Genomic DNA, 13,597 nt, shown 5'->3' with positions numbered 1-13,597 from the left:
GTGTTGTTGTAATAGATTTTGGGATCGATCTTCGATATATGCGGAATGCCTCGTTGCAAGGGGTCATTGGCCACTGTATTGGACGAAATCCTCCGTGATTTATCTCCCTTCTAGATTGCATAGGACAGTCCTAGAGGGACTCTTGGAGTCGGAATTATCACTTTTTGCTACAATCAATGGCGATACTACAGGCCAAACAAAAATCTTCGTAAGGTAGGGTATCACAAAAGGACTTGGCTATTTGCTTGAATATTCTGTACGCAACCATTATTGAATCTTAGGACCCACATGATGAGTTTTGCCTTGTCGGGTGCTAATTTACTTGAGCAAAACAGATGAAGCTACAGGGTGAGGTAGCTCCTCAAATTGACAGGGTATAAACCCATACTGACACTGGTCTGGCACCTGATTTTTAACATGGTGATTTTGTATCATGTAATTTCAATTATTTTGGAGTTGAACAAGAATAGTAATTACAAAGTGGTATTAGTACTGGAAGGCCCTTATGCAGTTCAACAAACATTTGTATTTGTTTGTAGACCGGTTCCTGAATTACACTTTGAAGTTTTAACTCAAAATTGCTTGGAAGATATCCATGTATTCTAGTCGGTATACAAAATTTGAAGAGCAATTCGGCAGATTTTTCTAGTTTCTCATTATTGTGTCAATTTTTTTTAACTCTTTAATATAGGAATATCTTTAAGAATTTTTTTTGCTGACGTTGTTGTAAGAGATTATATACTGATGAAGAGCAATGTTTGAATATAGCTATTCCTCTTGTTTAATGTCTGCCTAATTAGTAAATTTCTTTTTGGTTGTCATGAAAAATGATGAATCCTTAGTTTTTGATTCTTTTTCTTGTGACACTACAGATTTGCAGGGATCAGGTGTCATATTCCCGAAACACTCTCCTGATGCTACTCTTACATTTTCACCTTTAGTCGGACATCCTCAAATAGCGTATGGGATGCCAAAGGTTCCCAAACAAGACTCGATGAAGCATTGACGTCTGAAATGGTTACCTTGAGGTATTTATCATTATCACGTTCTATAGCTATAAATCTAGTTTTGTTATTTACATCTTGTATTCTTGTTCAAATTATCATTAAAATATTGTGAATCAGTCCGGCAGGCCGCACAACTTATCTGTTAAAGGAGATGCTGAAAGCTGTGGATCTAAATGATTGAAATGTATGTTTCTTGATCAATTATTGTCCTTGGTTGTGTTTTCAAAAAAATAGTACATTTAATAATGTACAATATTATGTATGTTCATAGAGCTTAAGATCTTGTGATCACCTTGTAGTTAATACCGCAATTTTCTGTTGTTAGGCTGTTGAAGATGAAATAATCAAAGACATTGTAGACCAGTATCACGGAAACCAACAAAAGGAGTCGCTCAATTTAATCAGGTCAGCCCCATTAAGTTTTTGGATTGCATATTAATGTTACCTATGTATAGCTCTTACTTGCAATTATGAGAGTCGAACTTTTATTTGAACTTTTCTTTCGAGATCGACTTCTGGTGCGTTGAAAGATCCTAGCTATGAAATAGTGATTTTAACCATAAATCCTCTCAAATTCAGGGTAAAGTGACTCACTGGATCCTTACTAAAAGTGTACAGTATAGTTCAATTTTGCGCATGAAACAATCCTAGTCCACCTCCATTATTTTTTTTTAAATGGGCTACTTCTCCTATTATCCCTTAGTTGTTCAAAATCCATCGTCGATATTTAAGTTCATATGGAAAGTTGCCTCATTCTAATTTAATTTTTATTCAGTCTCATTATCAGTTCATATGGAAAGTTAGTTCTTAAAGCCTTTTGACGTTGCAAATTTTGAAACTATATTTTTGTTTGTTGATTTATTGCAGCAGTAATTCTGTAGCTACAAATAATGGTAAAAAAAAAGTGGGAGAGAAATTAGCTATATAAATTATCGTCATAAAAAATTAATTTAATTTAAATGCAATGTTTTTTCATGCTAAGTAACATACTAACTTATATTATATATTATATATAAAATTTTAAAAGTGCTTTAAATTTTCATTCATAATTTTGATTAACTATTAGTTATAGAGTATCAAATATAATTTAATATTATTTAATTTAATTTATTTATTTAGAAAAAATAAAATATAATTAATTTAATAATTATTATATTATTTTTGATTTAAATTAATAATATTTTTAAAATAAATATAAATTTTTTTAAATTTAAAATAAATTTATATATTTTTAATAACATATTAAAAAAAATTCATTAAATTTTAATATGTTTTTAAATTTAATTTTTAAAATTTAAAATAAATATGTAATTTTATAAAATAATTTATTATTTAATAAAATAATTTAGTAAATTAATTTTATTTTATTATAATTTTTTAAAATAATAAAAATAATTCATTAATTTTATTTTTTAAATTTAAAATAAATATATATATATTAATAAAATAATGATATTTTATAAAATAATTTATTAAATTAATAAATTAATTTATTAAATTTTTAAAATAAATTAATTTTTTTAAATTTATAAATATTTAAATTAAAATTTATTAAATTAATTAATTTAATTTTAATTAAATTTCATGATATATTTTAATTAATTTAATTTTAAAATTAAAAGATAATCATGAAAAAAATTTTATTAATTTTTGAAATATAAAAAATCTTAAAATGTCAAAGTAATTATATTCATCTTTGAAGTTATAATACAGCTTATTTAATACTTATTTAGTGATATTGCGAATTATATATTTGATAATCAATCATAATTTAAATCAAATAAGATAAATAATTAATATTATTAACAATAACTCCCAAACGCCCCTAATAATTTTGTCTTATTTTAACCATTTGTTCTTTGAGCATATTCCATATACGTAGCTCAGGTATAATACATAAACTCATGTCAGTTGGGAATCAGGTTGCTTTATTGCAGGTGCCTGAACATATTGGTTAGTGAGAACCACTGCACTGAAAGGTGACCCTTTACCTTTAATCCTTCATCTAACTGTTTTTAATCACTGGTCCCTGACATAATAATAATGCACACCAGCTGTGACTACTTTCCAACTGTAAACCACTGTTTCTAACATTTTTATACGTCATTGCTTATGAAGTCGAATCTTTCTCATTCCAACTACTGTATACTGGATTTTAGTATGATTGCGAAAGATACTAATAAATTAACAAAAGGCACTGTTGTTTCATCATCTTGCTAGTTTTCATACTGACGCCCCTAGTTTTGTAGCGCAACTGGGATGTGATAAATCTGTGAGCCTCAGTCGGAAGGAGAGACTAATGACAGCCCTCGCTAGAGAGGTAACACTTCTAAGTTTAATAACTCATTATATCACATAACTGAACTTTTAGAAGCTTCTTTAATTAGTGTCAGTCACGTAAAATTATTTCTTAAAAAACATAAATGAATTTTCATGCAACAAAACAAATCATACTTGTGGCACAGCCAAGCATGGCACAAAGAGAAACAGAGGAGAAACCATTCCATGGTGATCATTAATGAATTCATTTTCAATAGAACAAGTAGCACAAACAGAAGTAACAAAAATAAAAGCAAATATTAGGAGACATCTTAAGCACAAAACAGAAGTTTACTTACTAGTTTTGAATGTTGCAACTTGATCAAGAAGGTTAGAATTGCTGCTGCTCCTCTCCTTGCCATGCCCACACAATGTCCTTCAAGGCTGGTCTGATATCTTCTTTCCATATTTTCCGGTATTCCAAGGTATCGCCATTTGTCTTCTTCATCTCAACCAGATGGAGTGATGGAGTGACCTCAAATATCTCTGCATCAATGACCAAAACTCCTTTCTTACCTGACTTGCTTCCTTCCATTTTCAACACCCCATGATCCTTCTTCTTTATTTTAAACTTCATGTACTTTGCCACATCCTCCAATTTCGAGATGATGCTAGAAGCCGGCTGCGCTGATATGAACCTTGCTTCGCTCTTGTGGTCGGGCTCCTCAAACAGACCCGAAAGGTCGAATCCATCAGAAAGCGATATGATGTCAAAAGCATTTAAGTTGCTGAGCTTCCCCATCTCCTGTCCCTCGGCAGTCATCTTGGTAGCAAGAGTAGTCATAACTCCATCAGTGTTAGGTTGAACGACTTCTGGTGCCACTCCTTCATCAAGGGCCTTCCTGAACCAAGGATTCTCCATAATCTTTGCAGTTGAGATCCTCGTAGCAGGATTTGGGTCAAGAATGCGCGATAGCAACCTCCTGACCTCTAAAGGGAACCAATTCGGACATCGATATTCTGATTTCCCAATTTTCCTGTACATCTCTATGAGATTTGAATCCTGAAACGGAAGGTAACCAGCCATAAGAACAAACAAAATCACCCCGCAAGACCATACATCTGCCTTGGCTCCATCGTATCCTTTTCTGTTTATCACCTCAGGAGCAACATATGCCGGAGTACCACATGTAGTGTGGAGTAAGCCATCTTGTCTCTTAGACTCGGCAAGTGCACTCAACCCAAAATCTGAAATCTTCAAATTCCCGTTCTCATCGAGCAGAAGGTTTTCCGGTTTCAGATCTCGGTGATAGACGCCTCGGCTATGAGAAAAATCTATCGCACTAATCAGCTGCTGAAAATACTTACGGGCAACATCTTCTCTGAGTTTGCCTTTAACAACTTTGTTAAACAGCTCACCGCCTTTGGCATATTCCAGGACAAAGTATATCTTAGATCTGGTAGCCATGACTTCATAAAGCTCCAAGACATTTGGATGCCTCACCATTCTCATCACCGATATCTCTCGCATAATCTGATCATTCAGGCCAACCTTAAACACCTTCTCTTTGTCAATTACCTTAATAGCAACACTCTGAGAAGTTTTAACATCCCTTGCATAGTAAACCTTGGCAAAAGTTCCCTTCCCTAGTAATCTCCCAATTTCATACTTCTTCATCAACACACTCCCCTTGTTTTCTACTGCCATTCTGTTGAGTGCCTACAAATCTATGTTTGCTTGCTTGTTCGAACTAGACGCCTACCAGGAGAAGAATAGCTCAACCATCGTCCCCAAGGTCGTTAACTAACACAAGAGTCTCACTAGCTCCATCCTGCCATTGTGCATAGAGCACGGACTGGATGATTTTATCGTCAACCCCATCCAAGGTGAACAAGGGAAGCTTAGCTGAAGCAACTTCGGCGGTGTCGAACAAAGAATTGCTAGCGTTCAAGCACATCTTTCAGCATTCCCTGAAATTTGTCTTCCAGTTTTCAGCAGGGCACTGCAAAGCTTTGCATAAGAACACTCAGTTTTCCATTGAGTTTTAGGAAGGAAGATAGAAAGTCTAATCTAAATCATAGCAGTTAAAGTTTAAACAAAAATTAGGAAAAATGATAGTTCTAATCCAAAAGGAAAATAACTCAATAAAAGGTAGGTAATGGTCAAAAGGTGAAGGATAACGTAAACCATACCATACGATCTGGAATAATAGGTGTTGATTGAGTTGATCAACGTCGAATCTAGTCAATGAGATAGTGATATTAAGAAGATTTTTTTTCCCTTTTTATGGACGTGGTTCCATCTCAAAGAAACTCCTTCAGATCATAAAAATCCCTTTAATATCCAATAAGCTATCTCTAGAAGATCTACTCCCGAAACATAGTGGCAGATATTAACGACGAACCAAATCATGTCAAAGTTACAGGTAAAAAATGTTTCAGAGCGGCGATGCGAGTAAGGAGACAGCACCATAAGAGAGAGAGAGAGAGTGCCGCATTTGAGATATCTGAAATAGAACCTTAGGCAAACAGATCGGGATGCTAAAACCAGAAAAGGAAAAGATCTACTCTCGAAACATAATGGCAGATATTAACAACGAACCAAATCATGTCAAAGTTACAGGAAAAAAGTGATTCAGAGCGACAATGCGAGTACGAAGACAGCACCATGAGAGAGAAAGAAAAAAACTCTAAAAGAAGTGCCGCACTTGAGAGATCTGAAATAGAACCTTAGGCAAACAGATCGGGATGCTAAAACCAGGAGAGGGGATGTTCTTGTTCAACACTACGATGCAGAACCCCATTTTTTCAGCACAAGAACAAACAAAAATGGAAAAAACCACAAATCACGGAAGACAAGAAGAAGAGTGCGAGGATCAAAACAAGGAGAAATCAAACAGAAGTCATCACCTTCTTCAAGCGCGAGAAGATGGAAGCAGAGATCAAGGACGCGCCGAGACTAGCCGACTTCGAATTAGAGATCGGCGGATCGTCTGGAAGAATGGAGCCGCTTTCTCTGCTGTCGCCTCTTTCCTTTCCTGCGATGGGTCCAGAGCCACGCGATTCCCTAAAACCGAAGTTTGATGCCTATTTATATTTATTTATTAGCCAACCGGTTGTTACCTACCCCAATATGTACCTGAACATGCCATGGACCCACACTGTCTGAATCCGCTGTTTGGCGGTACCTTGTTTTTGTTTGATTTGTATTTTATGTTTTTTTATTATATTTAGATAATATATATTATTATTTTTAAACACCCACAGAGAGAGAGAGAGAGGTGGTTTTTCTTCCAATGACCGTAACGACAAATTAAGTGACGTCATTAGCAAACTGGTCATGATGAACCTGAATGATCCATGAGCCATCCCTAAACCCTAAATATCAAGCCCTAAAAATGTACTAAAAATGACTGGCTACTATGTTTATTGTGAAAATATTTTCACTCCGCCAATAGATTTGTAAAATATTTTTTTTATAGAATTTAAATGTCCCCAGCTTTGCCGAGGCTATCAAAATTTAATTAATTCTAGAGATATATAATCTTTTTTAAAAAAAATTATCCACCAAGTAAATTTGGAATCCTAATCCTTTTATTACTTTTGCATTACAAAATGTGTGATTTGTAAAAGATTTAAGTTCTAATTTTTTTTAAAAAAAATAAGGAGAATTGAAAGATATGTCTACTGCAGGAGGAGGAATGATATTGATTGCATCACCTAGTGTTTTTTTTTCAGTAAAAAGGGAGGAATGAAGGTGACTTGCCTCTAAGTAGTACGGTGGAAATGAACAATTTGTTCCTCTTTGCATCACCATTTTGCTTTGCTCTAGGGGAAGGAATTGGGTTGATTCTATCACCTGGAATTGAAGATGCATACCTATTCAAAGAATGAACAATATAGTTTAATAATTAAGTTCAATTGATTTGTAAATTAAATTACTTTTGACCAATTCAATAACAATTAATATTTATCAGAATGTTCACAAACAAATAAATTGTACCGAACTTGAGTTGATACAGCTTCGATTCAAATTCTAAACAAAATGTTGTACACACAAAACATGCCCAACTCAAACGATGATTCCATGATCGCCAATAGAAATATATAATTTGTTCTTGGGTAAATTTGACCTTCGATTTCCAACGATACAAGGAAGAATACAAATCAATCTTACACATCGTGAAAACTGAACTCGAGCAGAAAGCTTGTAGGCGATGATGAAAAAGGAGGAATAATGCAATCCTGACATCTTCAACAAAGAATTTAAGATTAGTAGAATGGAAAATGTAGAACCATATGAGAAGGAAACACAGGAATGAGTCGAGCTAAACAGATGAGTAAATGATTTGCCTGTCGGATTGTTAGAAGGTACTGCTGCTTTCGCTGACAGATATTGCGGAACTCTCTGACTTCACATGATTGGTGGATACTTTGTTGATATCCAGACCCTGAAGCCTTCCGAGGGGATCTTGCCGCATCGCATCAGGAAGACTAGGTGGGTGACTAAGCATTTGGTGATTTGAGACACCAGTCTGTGGCTGCTGGAACTGGGGCTGAAATTGGAGATGCTGATGGTGATGGATTGGCTGTTGCTGGGGAAATGCAAAGAATGGCTGGCTATATGCTAGATTCTGCAGTCCGATGTCATATGTTTCGTCAGGTTTTGATATCTCACCCGTTGCAACCTTCAATCTGTGTAGTTCCTGATTCAGTGCCTCGTTTAATGCTGCAAGGACACCATTACCATTAAACATGTTTTAAAGATGAAATGTGAACTAAAAGATCTGGCTTTTTCTTAGAATCCACCGTGACTGTAATCATGTTGTTCAATAAATCTAAAATAAACTCTCCTAATGAAATAACATGAGGGGGGGGGGGGGGGGGGGGGGGGGGGGGGGGGGGGGGGCAGGGGGGGGAATCAAAGATTATGAGAATGATAGAAGTTCACAATGTATCCTATATTTATGGTTGGTTTTAAATGGACTTGTTGCATTTTGGGAATTTAAATCTTTTTATCTTAGTTCAGTAACACATAATCTAATAAATCTCACTTATAATTTCAATTAGAGAAGTCTGAGGCTCTCGAAAACTCCATTTAAGAGGGATTAGAATCGGTTTAGGAAATTCTCATGCATCGTAAGGTAATACTAATGAGTAATGACAAGGGTGAGTCGGACCAGAAAAATCTATGAGAAACAGATCAGACAAACATCAAAAGAGACCATAGTTCATCTTATCTATGAGACTGTAAGCGTGATGCCACTGAACATGGCCTCTAAGAAAATTTGGTAAGAAATAGGTCAAGAGCATCATCACTGAAGTTACTACCATTTAATTAGTTTGTTTTGCTGCACTGGCGAAGGATACAAGAGACTGATATAGAAATTGGTATGTGGGCTATATTGGGTTTTTGGGCTGATGGATGCAAAGTTAGGACCAACCCTATAAAACATAATTTACAGATAGATGGAATGTTTTAGCGTATACATTTTACAAATATTTAGAAATAATATTCCCAACATGAATGGAGTGTTGTTTATTATGGTTTCTGATTGACACCAAGATAACCGTTTGGAGGAGACATAGTAAAAGCATCATCAGCTACTCCCTCCTGTGACATCAACGACATGCTAGATTGAGAACATTCTAAACCTTAGTTGAAAAGATCTTCAAGCTGATTGTAACTTTTCCTATAGCTAAAATAGCATTTGCACTAAATTATGAGAGTGGTTGCTGATTGCAGATAACTGTTTCAAACTGATTAATCATGCTGAACAGAATGAATATTCCACTATACTTTACCATGTCAATAAAGAGAAAACAAGATGAATAAAAAATTGATAAAGCAAAATGCTTACCATCACGTAAATGAGCTTGTTGCTCCATAGCTTGTAATTGTAGCTTAAGGTCTTGATTCTCTGCGGACAGTCCAGTTGTGTCTCTCTGGAAAGAGAATCAACCAGCGAACAGTCAGATTCATAACTAGAATCAACTGTATATTTCAAGGTTCAATCTTACAAAGCTCACAAGAAATTTGGGAGTTTATATAAATAAGCTAATCACACAGGCACGTTGATATGCAACATACAGTGTAATGAAACAATCATATGAGGGCCTAAGACATAACCTGGAACTTGAGACAGATAACACATTTACTGAGGCCTCAGTCATTATGTGGTAGTTGACTATCAAGGGCTATCCAAAAAAATAAATAAGAAAGGTAGTTAACTAGCAGTTTGGATTTCACACAGTAAAATGCAACATCATAGAAGAGAATACAGCTCCATGAAGCTTGATGATGATGATGATGATGATCATGGACACTTAGAAGTTGGGTTTCCTCGGACTTATATCCTCTTGTTTATAGATTCAACACATCTTTCTAAAATTCAAATACCATTAGCATTCTCAACAAAAGTGATTCTTGGAAATCTTCATTAGGAAAATTTCTGTTGAAATACTTTTGTGTAAGATAATGCTCGCAAATTTTAAACTCAAAACCAAACAGTTTTGTAACTTAAACACATCTCAAACTCAACATCAACAGGTCATTACCAATCCCATCTATCTAGGGTCGAAGTATGCATCCTATCCTCTATCAAACTCTACGCACTGAAGTTCATAAGCTAAAGAATTAGAGACATATGCAGATGAGCTAAAAAGTTTACTTGGGATGTTGGAACCACATAGAAAACTATACTAGAGAAAACAATCCATGTGGAAAAGAACTGTTAGTTCACAATTGTTTGAATCATTTGAAGCTCCAGTCACCTACTATTGTTGGAAGCAATAGAAAATAAAACCATCAAACAATTCAAACAAGTAGCTGCATTAATATGAACACTGCAAATTTGATAAGCAGTAAGCACATACCTAAAATATCCCAGACAGCTATCGTGAAAACTTATCTAAGCCCTATGAACATAAATATTAAATATATTTTCCAATGAGTTACTGTTACTTGTTATATAGATTTGTATAGAGCTTATATAGAGGATAAGATTCATATAACCAACCACAAATAGTTAGGAAAAATATGATTTGTTGATGATGACAGACCTGAAATAGCGTGAGCTGTGCAGAAAGAGTGGTTGCCTCAGTTTGGAGGGTTTGGACTTTTCTTTCAAGTTCTGATATGTAGCGAGCTTTTCTTTCTTTGGAGCGAGCTGCAGACTGTCGATTGGCAAGGATCCTGCATAAAATGCATATCAAGTACATCATAAAAACTTAATAGAGCCATTCAAAGACATTATAAAGCAAATTTTAGATTGGAAAACATTCTCTATGCGAGAGTGTGAATTGATGCAATTTCCAGTACAAACTTGTAGATAAATTTTCCATAGTGAATTTAAGGTGTTCAGAATTTTTTTTATGTATTCATTTTAACTGCATGTTGCAATGGAGGTAAAAAAAATTGATTTAATTGTTTGTCCATAATTCATATAGTCCATAATTCTACTAGTTTGCTAAGCAAAATAAATCTTTCAGTTTCAAATTAAAAAATGTCATATTGAAAATATATTCTAAGTCATATGACTGCACCATGTATTTGATGATGGTTTCATTAGAATAATTCTAAATATTCATACACAACTTAAAGATGTCCAAACAAACATTTTGAAAGTAGATACAGAAAGCATCTAAATTTCAAACAGTTGTGCCGCCAAAAATCAAGGCAGCTAACATAAGTAATACACAATGATCATAGACAAGAGGTATTTACACCACCGTTGCATTTAGTTCAACAAGGATAAATGAAAATTCTCAAAGATTACATATTGCCTCAACCACATCTAAAGGTATAGAATGCAAAGTGGTTCAAGAAGACATGCAGGATGCAAAGACATATAGTAGGATTATTACATACCAACTGTTCAATATTTAAAAACTCATTAAAATCAATAATAGTAATACACTGTAACTCAAGTTGTTGAGAATTCAATAAACATAATCAATCCACAGAGAGGGTGTTTACATCTATCATCTCTGTGTGAATTCAAAAAAATCACACAATTGATGCTCAAAGTTATTAGTATTTTCTAAGGGGAAGAGATTTATCTAACTATTTCCATCATTATTCCCTTGTCTTCTCATAGTGATTGTCATACTCTGTAAAGTTAGATAAGTTGTAGTTCATTAGTCTTCTTGTTATCCGGGTACAAAAGCATTTAGAGATCATCAATTGAAAGAGCTCATTTGCCCCCAAGCTTTTGAAATTCATTGAGGCCATTCTTGTTTTAAATCATCAATTAGGAGTTACTTGCTATCAGCTAGGACAATTCAGGTAACCGTGGCAACTCCAAGAAGGTAACTTCCAAGAATAACAAAAATTGAAGTCTGATGCTACTCACACACGAGCGACATAGGTGTATGTATAAGTATTTGGCACGTCTGTTATTGAAAATATTTCCACATGATCAATCGAGGTGTCTGGTATCAATTTGGAGTGTTGGTCTCCGACGTGAGTGTGAATGAGATAGATGAAGAGTCAAACGTGTTAGATTTAGTTTGCTAGAACAATTAGACACTAAAAGTATCAAACCTAAAACCTAGCCACTTTTGTAATAAAAAAAGGTCAAGATGTAAGTGTAAACATAATAAAAATGTGAAGTACCCACCTGAAAATTTAAATTATGACAGGATCTCAACTTTCATCTGAAACAATGGTACCTAGAAGTTGCAATTTCTCCAATGCATGGTTCATTTAATAATAGCAAGTACAGTGAGCACCTAGAGTTTAAGCCTTAAGCACTCTCCATGAACTTCACCAATACTCAGAAGCCCCTACTTATTGTAAGGTAACTCAAGGATCATCCATTTAAACCTGTCATTGTTTTTATTTTTTGAGAGAAACATTATCAGATGGTTCCTTTCTACTCTAATTAATCTCAGAGAAATACTATTCTAATAAAGTTGCTTATTGAACGGCAGAGATTAAATAACTGTGGAGAAAATACGGCAATAAAAAACGTACAAGAACCAGCATAAGATAGCACTCAAAACTTATTTTCTATAACAAAAACAGAAAAGCATGGGGACCTTTTTGCCCTCTTAGGATCGACAACGGACAGTTCAGCAAGCTGCTCCGCCGACATTGCCTTTTTCGCTTCAATCCCCTCCGAAAACACACCTTCCCTCTTGGTCGAGGTTGACGACGTCGCCGAGGATCCATCCACCGAGAAACTATGTCGATGCTTGTGCTTGGGCTTGGAAGCAACAGCGACTCCGACCGGATCGCCGGCCTTCCTCTCATCACCGCAGCCAGAGCTCTCAGCAGTCGGATCCGCGCAGTCGCCGCCCTCCGACCCGGATCCGCTGGGTTCCAGCTTGCACCCCATCTTCTCGATGTCCATGAAGGTGCAGAAGAGATCGTCCTCGGAGCCGATCTCATCTGCGCTCCCTGCCGGCACCGGATCGCCGCCTCCGAGGTCGTCGGAGAAGCGGAATGCGAGCTCGGATCTGGCGCGACGGTGGTGGTAGGCTCGCGACTGGGGTGAGGGAGCGGGGAACATGGATGGGGAACCATTGGCTGCTGCCGCGCCCGCCGATTCGACGGGAGGCGCATTGGGAGGGAGAATGCGGGCGGGGTTGAGGTTGGGAAAGGGGGACGACGAATTGGTGAGTCTTGGTTGCATCTCGCCCCACCGCCACCGCCACCGCCACCGCCACCGCCACCGGCTCCACCTCCGCGCGTGGCCTCAAAATAAGGGAAGGAGACGGGGGAGAACGGGGAAGTGGAGAGGATTCGTCGTAGGTTGTCTCGTGTCTCGTTAAATATTGCAACTGCCCGATTTTCGGTTTTTTTTTTCATTTTTCTTAATAATTAAAAAAATAGTATAAATATTGCAACTGCCCGATTGCATTTTATCCCCGTAATTTTTATTTAAAAAACTCTTCCAGAATTTAAAAATATCAAAATCTCTTTCATAATTTCTACAATTTTTTATCAGTCAATTAGGATTCGATTCAAAATATAATTAGGAGAGAGACAACTTCGAAATTTTAAAGGCTCTTTCAAAATGGCTCTCTACTATTTTAAAAGGAGATAAATGACGAAGAATTTTATTCTTAACAACATAACACCTGCAAAGGTCATCAGTCCGAAACAAAAATGGCATAATAACATTTGATTATCTTGTTATAGATTAAGTGATTTAATAAATTAAAATAATTAAAATTGTAATATCAGCAGTACACAGCCTAAATTGCCACATTAATTGTCCCTGCTAGGCTGTGAAGAGAGTCAAGCTAGAAATTTACTGTATTTAAATTTATTTTAAGATTAAACGAGCTCGAGTTGATTTTATGTCGATATCTCACCACATTAA

At 35.7% G+C, this 13,597-nt stretch overlaps 2 protein-coding genes across 5 annotated transcripts; both read right to left on the bottom strand.

Annotated features, from left to right (window-relative positions):
• Positions 1 to 3,492: 3,492 nt before the first annotated feature.
• LOC141826084 (CBL-interacting protein kinase 18-like) lies at positions 3,493 to 6,239 on the bottom strand. Of its 2 annotated transcripts, none has more exons than XM_074713340.1 (2): positions 6,177 to 6,239; positions 3,493 to 5,269 (listed from the first exon to the last, which is right to left on the bottom strand). In XM_074713340.1, exon 2 carries the CDS (start codon positions 4,972 to 4,974, stop codon positions 3,658 to 3,660), a length of 1,317 nt encoding a protein of 438 aa, XP_074569441.1. In that variant the 5' UTR covers positions 4,975 to 5,269; positions 6,177 to 6,239; the 3' UTR covers positions 3,493 to 3,657. The 2 variants fall into 2 exon arrangements, with proteins under 2 accessions (XP_074569441.1, XP_074569442.1); XM_074713341.1 differs by having other exon boundaries at positions 3,493 to 5,277; positions 6,177 to 6,231.
• A 1,034-nt stretch (positions 6,240 to 7,273) lies between these two features.
• LOC141826085 (transcription factor RF2b-like) lies at positions 7,274 to 12,904 on the bottom strand. 3 transcript variants are annotated; one of them, XM_074713344.1, is made up of 5 exons: positions 12,309 to 12,904; positions 10,329 to 10,461; positions 9,128 to 9,212; positions 7,620 to 7,995; positions 7,274 to 7,518 (listed from the first exon to the last, which is right to left on the bottom strand). In XM_074713344.1, exons 1-4 carry the CDS (start codon positions 12,902 to 12,904, stop codon positions 7,631 to 7,633), a joined length of 1,179 nt encoding a protein of 392 aa, XP_074569445.1. In that variant the 3' UTR covers positions 7,274 to 7,518; positions 7,620 to 7,630. The 3 variants fall into 3 exon arrangements, with proteins under 3 accessions (XP_074569445.1, XP_074569444.1, XP_074569443.1); XM_074713343.1 differs by having other exon boundaries at positions 7,274 to 7,511; XM_074713342.1 differs by having other exon boundaries at positions 7,274 to 7,995.
• Positions 12,905 to 13,597: the final 693 nt, after the last annotated feature.

This window comes from Curcuma longa, chromosome 4 (genome assembly GCF_044706935.1).
Source record: "Curcuma longa cultivar G26 ecotype Majalengka, Jawa Barat chromosome 4, ITB_CL_G26_1.1, whole genome shotgun sequence".
NCBI classification, from domain to species: domain Eukaryota; kingdom Viridiplantae; phylum Streptophyta; class Magnoliopsida; order Zingiberales; family Zingiberaceae; genus Curcuma; species Curcuma longa.
Note: the sequence above shows the minus strand (reverse complement) of the source record. Positions and strands in the feature narration are given on the sequence as shown.

What these genes read in the sequence shown, in the direction of transcription:
- LOC141826084 (XM_074713340.1), bottom strand. Translation starts at nt 4,974, where the DNA reads ATGGCAGTAGAAAACAAGGGGAGTGTGTTGATGAAGAAGTATGAAATT.
- LOC141826085 (XM_074713342.1), bottom strand. Translation starts at nt 12,904, where the DNA reads ATGCAACCAAGACTCACCAATTCGTCGTCCCCCTTTCCCAACCTCAAC. An exon ending in GATCCTAAGAGGGCAAAAAG is followed by an intron (nt 10,462 to 12,308) that starts GTCCCCATGCTT and finishes CATTTTATGCAG; the next exon opens with GATCCTTGCCAATCGACAGT. An exon ending in ACAAGCTCATTTACGTGATG is followed by an intron (nt 7,996 to 9,127) that starts GTAAGCATTTTG and finishes GTGTCCTTGCAG; the next exon opens with CATTAAACGAGGCACTGAAT.